Source organism: Lepidochelys kempii, chromosome 9 (assembly GCF_965140265.1).
Source record: "Lepidochelys kempii isolate rLepKem1 chromosome 9, rLepKem1.hap2, whole genome shotgun sequence".
In the NCBI taxonomy this organism is placed as follows: Eukaryota; Metazoa; Chordata; order Testudines; family Cheloniidae; genus Lepidochelys; species Lepidochelys kempii.
The window spans coordinates 42,728,293-42,734,130 of record NC_133264.1 but is presented as its reverse complement, the minus strand read 5'-3'; the positions used below and the strand labels follow the sequence as shown (position 1 = coordinate 42,734,130).

Genomic DNA, 5,838 nt, shown 5'->3' with positions numbered 1-5,838 from the left:
CCTGGGAGGAGGGAAGCCAGGAGCTGAAAGAAGAAGTCCAGGGAAGGAGCAGTGAGGGCAGAAGAGGGGAAGCCCAGAACTGCTGGGTTGAGGGTCCCTGAACTGGACCCCCAGAGTAGAGGGTGGGCTTGGGTTCTCCTACCAGCCACTGAAGGAGTGGCACCTGAGGCAGTGAATGGGAAGCCTGCCTAGGACTACTGAAGAAAAGACTTTGATATACCCCAGAAGGGGGGAACACTGAGTGACCTGGCTGGAAGGTCATGAAGAGGACGTAGCGGTTCCTGGAATGAAAGAGGGGCTGCAGACCAGAGAGAGAGAGAGAGACGGAGTGGCAGCATGCAACAGCGGGAATGAGCATCAATCTGGTGAACTAATCCCCAGAGCAGCCAGGAGGAAGCACCAGATTAGTGGTGAGTTGTGTGCCCCATCACAGACACCCTTACTGACAACAGCCAGACCAAGGAGAAACAGGACATTGCTTCCCCCATGTGCAACCTCGTTCTGCTGCCCTTGCTTCTGGGTTTCTGAAGTGCCCAGCCAATAATAATCCAGCTCAGGAATGTTAGTAGGTATTGAACTGCTTGCTGACTGACTGCTTGTTCTGTGGCTAAATAAAAAGTTTTGTTTTCCACTGATGTCAGTGTAGGACTTGCTGCTGCTGCTGCAAAACCAATTAGAAAACATTATAGTTTTCCTTCCACAAATTACTAAACTTATCTTTGAGTTGATGACTGTGAATATTAGTATCAGTTCCTTGCTGGGGGAAAACTGTACAGTAGAGCGGTGCTACTCAAAGTGGTAGCTACTCATCGACTGCAGGTCTGCATGCACATTGCGGGGGAAAAAATGCCGGTCCCCCACATCGGATAGCTTGAGAAGCACTGCTGTAGAGGGTTGCACTGATGTAATGGAATAAGTAGGAGGCACCAGAGAAACATTTGTCACTAAAAAGGAAGTTTAATCATGAAACATACCCGATGGTCTGGAGGAACAGGAGGAGATTTGGTCATTGTGCTTTTTTACTTCAGAGCTAGTGATGAAAGAATCATTGGACTTGTGCCCTGAACAATAAGCAGCATCAAGTGGAACAAAATCTGAGTCTATTAAATGTACTCCATAGCATTCAGATAAACTAATCTGTGCTGAACCAAAGCTTTTCTTGTGGAGTAAATTAATTGTGCAGTGAGCTACAAAGAAGCAGGTAACTTTTAATTCTTTCATCATTCTTATGCAATTTGCACTAGTAAATGCAGACTTGGGCCACAGTGAGGCTTCTCAATCATTAGTAGGCAGGTTACTACTTTTTATTTTTAAGGTTAAAATGGCTATTAATCAGCGGTTAGGTCAGCACGCTAAAAATTCTACTTTCATATACCTTTGATGGCACTTTTTCAAATGCTGCTGTCTTTCTGCAGGTTTTCTCTCCACCTACTTTTACTCTAACTTTTGTTACTTTCTGTGTGCTTGTTCTCCCATGCATTGAATCACTCTGTTTTAGATTATATTTGCTGTTTGTAGTGAGAGTCAAAACACATCATTCTTATTATTGATCATAATTATGTGATACTTTGCACTTCTATAGCATCTTCTGAATTGGGATTTTAAAGCATTTTAAAACCATGAATTAGTTTAATCTTGCAACACTCAGCGAGGTGAGTAAGGGTGACTACCCCTATATTATAGATAGAGAAATGGAGGCGGAGACTGTTAGTTCACTGGGGACAAGGATCCTCTTTTCATTGTGTGTCTAATCAGTGCCTATGGATTATGGAGCTGTCGTTTCTCAGTGCTACCCCAGTGAAAATAATGAACAATAATAATGCAGGCTGGGATTTTCAAAGAAGCCAAAGGGAGTTAGGCACACAACTGATTGACTTTCAATGGAAGTATGTCATCTGATTTCCTTTGGCTCTTTTGAAAATCCCCCCCCCCCCCCCCCCAAAATACTAAAAATGCTAATTTTAGGAATATCATGAACAGTTGAGATTTGGGATTGTAAATGTTAACAAACTGATATACTATTAGCGTTATGCAATGCCTGATCCAACAATGATTCTGAAGCCAATGGGAGTCTCCAGACTGACTTTGGTGGGTGTTGGGTCTGGCCCTATATCTTGGCCACTAAAAATTGCTTTGCTCTAACTCAGTGGTTCTCAAACTAGGGTCGCCGCTTGTTCAGGGAAAGCCCCTGGCGGGCCAAGTAGGTTTGTTTACCTGCCGTGTCCCCAGGTTCGGCCAATCGCAGCTCCCACTGGCCATGGTTAGCCGCTCCAGGCCGATGGGGGTTGCGGGAAACGGCCCGGGCCGAGGGATGTGCCTCAGGCTTTATTGGGGTACAGATAAAGACATGCACATCTCCGCTTTCACCAGAACCTAAGTAGAAAAATACTTGAGGCCTGAGCCTCATTTACACTAAGGCCCCTTTGTACCACTCTGGCAGTGTAAAGGGGCTCAAAGTGGGCACCAAATTACATTTGCATTAGTATTAAGGCCCTTTACACTGCCAGAACACTGTAAAGGAGCCTCGGCATAACTGAGAATCAAACCCATTGATTGCAGTTAGGAGTTTTACCTGGGAAATGAATGAAAACTGTAAGGCGATTTGGTCCTTAATTTTTATAGGCCATGATTACCTGGCTTTGGAGTGCTGGCATCATATAAAGACTGCAATCTAAATGACTAATTCTCTCTGGATCTGGACAATGTCTAGACAGCAGAGCTAGTCTCCTAAGAAAGGGATCCTTAGAAGCCAGCAAGCTGAGCAGGGAGCTGTCTAAAAGCCAGCCAGGAGTTAAATGCTGAGGAAAGGGACAGGAAGAGGGGCCTAAGAGGCTGACATGGTGCACCTGCCTGACAAGCCACAGATAGGCACCTCATGCCACTCAGGATGCTTAGCCACAGGCGCTCATCTAAAGTTAGGCACCTATGCCAGGTCAGCCTCTTCCGTAACCCATGCCCTAGCAGCTGAAATTGTCTCTCACTCTCTGCCTCCTGGTAATGCTCATTACCTCTCTCACACTCGACCTGCATTTTCTTGTGCCCCCAGCTGTTTTGTGTGATTGCTTTGCTGCCCCCCACTCCCGCATGCCCACACACCAATTGGTAGCCTGTATCTCTGGCCCTCCTCCTGCAGGGTCTGCCAGGTATCCAGGCTCAAGCATGCTCAGAGCACACCGACAGGATTGGGCCCTGCTTACAAGACAGCATGTTCCTCTGACTAGTTTGAAAATCCTGCTTCAAGGCCTAAAAGCAGCATGTTAGCTGTGCAGTGGTGTCAGGTCTGAGGCAGCTTTGTGGCAGAAACTTAGATGTCTAAGGGATTTTAGGCCCCTACAAGATGTGAACATTAGAAGAATAAATAAGTTGTAAATTAATCACCAGTGTGTTCTGTTGTATTTCACAGCTCTTAATTCTTCCATTGCAGTAACTACTTATCAGGATGAACTGCAGCAGCATGAACGTCACAATGCATGAAAATCTTAACCTTTTACAACTGATTATTTACATCCCAATTGTCTCTTTTGGAGTTATATTTAATATCATTGCCTTCCTGGTATTCTGCTGCAAGCTGAAAAAATGGACAGAAACCAGAGTGTACATGATCAACTTGGTTATTGCAGACTGTTTTCTGCTCTTCACGTTGCCTTTCATTGTGCATTTTCACAGGACTGAACATCCCATAGATGAACTGTGCTATGCCATACAGACTATATATTTTACAAACATGCCTGTAAGCATTTATATCATCACCCTTATAGCAGTCGACCGATTCATTGCAATTAAGTACCCCCTGAAAGCAAAGAGTTTCAGGTCCCCACTGAAGGCAGCTGTTAGCTGCGGATTTCTTTGGATAATAATAATCATTTATGCATACTTCAACCCACGATTTTCTGAGAAAAAAGAAAAAAAGTGCTTTCAGAAAACTTCTGGTGAACCTGCAGTAACTACACTGGTGTCAGGTATTTGGGGTTTTTTTATACCACTAATAATACTGACTTTTTGTTCTATTCAAGTCATCCAGTGTCTGAAGATGAAGAAGAACATGAGTCCACCTGAGGAAACATCAATCCAGAAGGCTCTCTGGATTGTCTCTATGAACCTGAGTGTATTTATCATATGTTTTTTGCCTTTTCATGTCGGGCTACTTGTTAGGTATGCAATGGACGCAGCTGGAGCTGCCTGCTCTTTACGCCAGAATGCAAGCCTTTTTATTCGTGTGGCTGCGTGGGTAGCAAATTGTAACTGCTGTTTAGATACACTTTGTTATTACTTTGTAGCCAAGGAATTTCAGGAAGCTTCTTCTCTGTTACCCTCTTTTAAATCTCTGAAGTCTAGATCAAATCAAAGCCAAACCATAACCACAAATGCACTAAGTGATCACAAAAAAATGCATGATACAGGGGTGGATCCACAGCTGATATAAATTGTCATAGCTCCATTGACTTGCCATAAAGTCTGTAATTATCATGGGTAATAGTCACAAACTTCCTCAAAGTGTACCTGATTCTGATCTCACTTATACTGTACTCGTCTTACAGCATTCCAACTCCAGTGATTTCAACAAAGTTACTTCTGATTTACACCTATGTAACTGAGATTCCAGTCAGGATCAATGTCTCTCTTTGAAGCTATGCATATGCCTATTTTATTATTGCCATGATTTCCTTTGCATATACAACATTAACCAGCTAACTACAGGAAGCTTTCTTGCATCACTACAAGGGTCAGTTAGTTTCTTGTACTGCTGTGAACGTGTTTACAAGAAAACCGATGTAGTAGCAGAATGTAAATACTGAGATGTGTATCTTTCATATTATATTGGGTTTGCATAATTTATAATCTGCTATTTTCCTTCCTGCTGCTCTCAGCCAAATAGTATACATTTGAAGCCTGAAGCCGCTATCAGAATTCCGCTTATCTCAATTAGCAGAATTATCACCAACACTAGTCAAATACTGGTGTAACCCCCCTTTCCTGTGTGCCTGATGTTGTTGACATTCAAGGAGATCCTGAATACCCCAGTGGTGATGTTGGATAGGTGAGAATCCTCTATCCACCCCTCTACTACAGTCCCTTTACTCCTAAAGGAATTTAAATTTGGCAGTGCTTCCACCTCCTGGCCCCTGTAGACACTCAATGGTGTGCCTTGGAAACCTCTAAGAATAAAGCTATTCTAATAATAATCAGTGGCATGTATCTAAGTCAAAGCCCCTGCAGGCTCTCAGGTATGGACAGAGCGCCACACCAGCAATCTTGCTCCTTTCCCAAAATGGAATCCACCGCCTCTCTCCCTGCACTCCCTGGAAGGGGAAGTGTCTCACTCTTTTCCCCCAAGGCATCATGGGAGTTGTGGTCTCTAAGGCTAAATTGCGGCACACAGGATCTTCCCAACTGAAACACTCCCAACAAAGTTCAGAGATCCCTCTAGTAAAGGGTGACATGAGAACAAGGCTCAATTTCTGTTGAAGTTTTGTTTTAATCTGGTGCATTGTTACAATTATGGAGGGTCCCCCCTTCCCAGTTTGTAATAATAATTAAAAGGTCTAATATTGTACGAAATGAGGGAGATGTACAAAGTATTGTGTGTTGTGTGACATGGCAAATGATATGAAGTAAAATAGCAACACTATGCATAAAATGTGAAGAAACGAGACTATAATCTCACTGAATGAATTTCTACAGAGTTCAGTAACAACCTTACAAGGGTAGTCTTACAGTGGGAGAGGAAGGTGCTCTCTGCTGCCATCATCTTATGACCCGGGAGCAGAGCTAGAATGAGCATACTTCAGTGGCATTCACTATGCCAGTGTGTTCCTTCGAATAATTTTTGGTTAGTCA

At 43.5% G+C, this 5,838-nt stretch overlaps 1 protein-coding gene across 2 annotated transcripts; it reads left to right on the top strand.

Annotated features, from left to right (window-relative positions):
- The first annotated feature begins 353 nt into the window (after nucleotides 1–353).
- Nucleotides 354–5,637, top strand: LOC140916904 (G-protein coupled receptor 35-like). Of its 2 annotated transcripts, none has more exons than XM_073358801.1 (2): nucleotides 354–410; nucleotides 3,425–5,637. In XM_073358801.1, the coding sequence occupies exon 2, from the start codon at nucleotides 3,440–3,442 to the stop codon at nucleotides 4,421–4,423; it is 984 nt and encodes a 327-aa protein (XP_073214902.1). In that variant the 5' UTR covers nucleotides 354–410; nucleotides 3,425–3,439; the 3' UTR covers nucleotides 4,424–5,637. The 2 variants fall into 2 exon arrangements, with proteins under 2 accessions (XP_073214902.1, XP_073214901.1); XM_073358800.1 differs by lacking the exon at nucleotides 354–410 and adding an exon at nucleotides 947–1,201.
- Nucleotides 5,638–5,838: the final 201 nt, after the last annotated feature.

Coding starts and splice junctions, on each gene's coding strand:
- LOC140916904 (XM_073358801.1), top strand. CDS start 3,440: ATGAACTGCAGCAGCATGAACGTCACAATGCATGAAAATCTTAACCTT.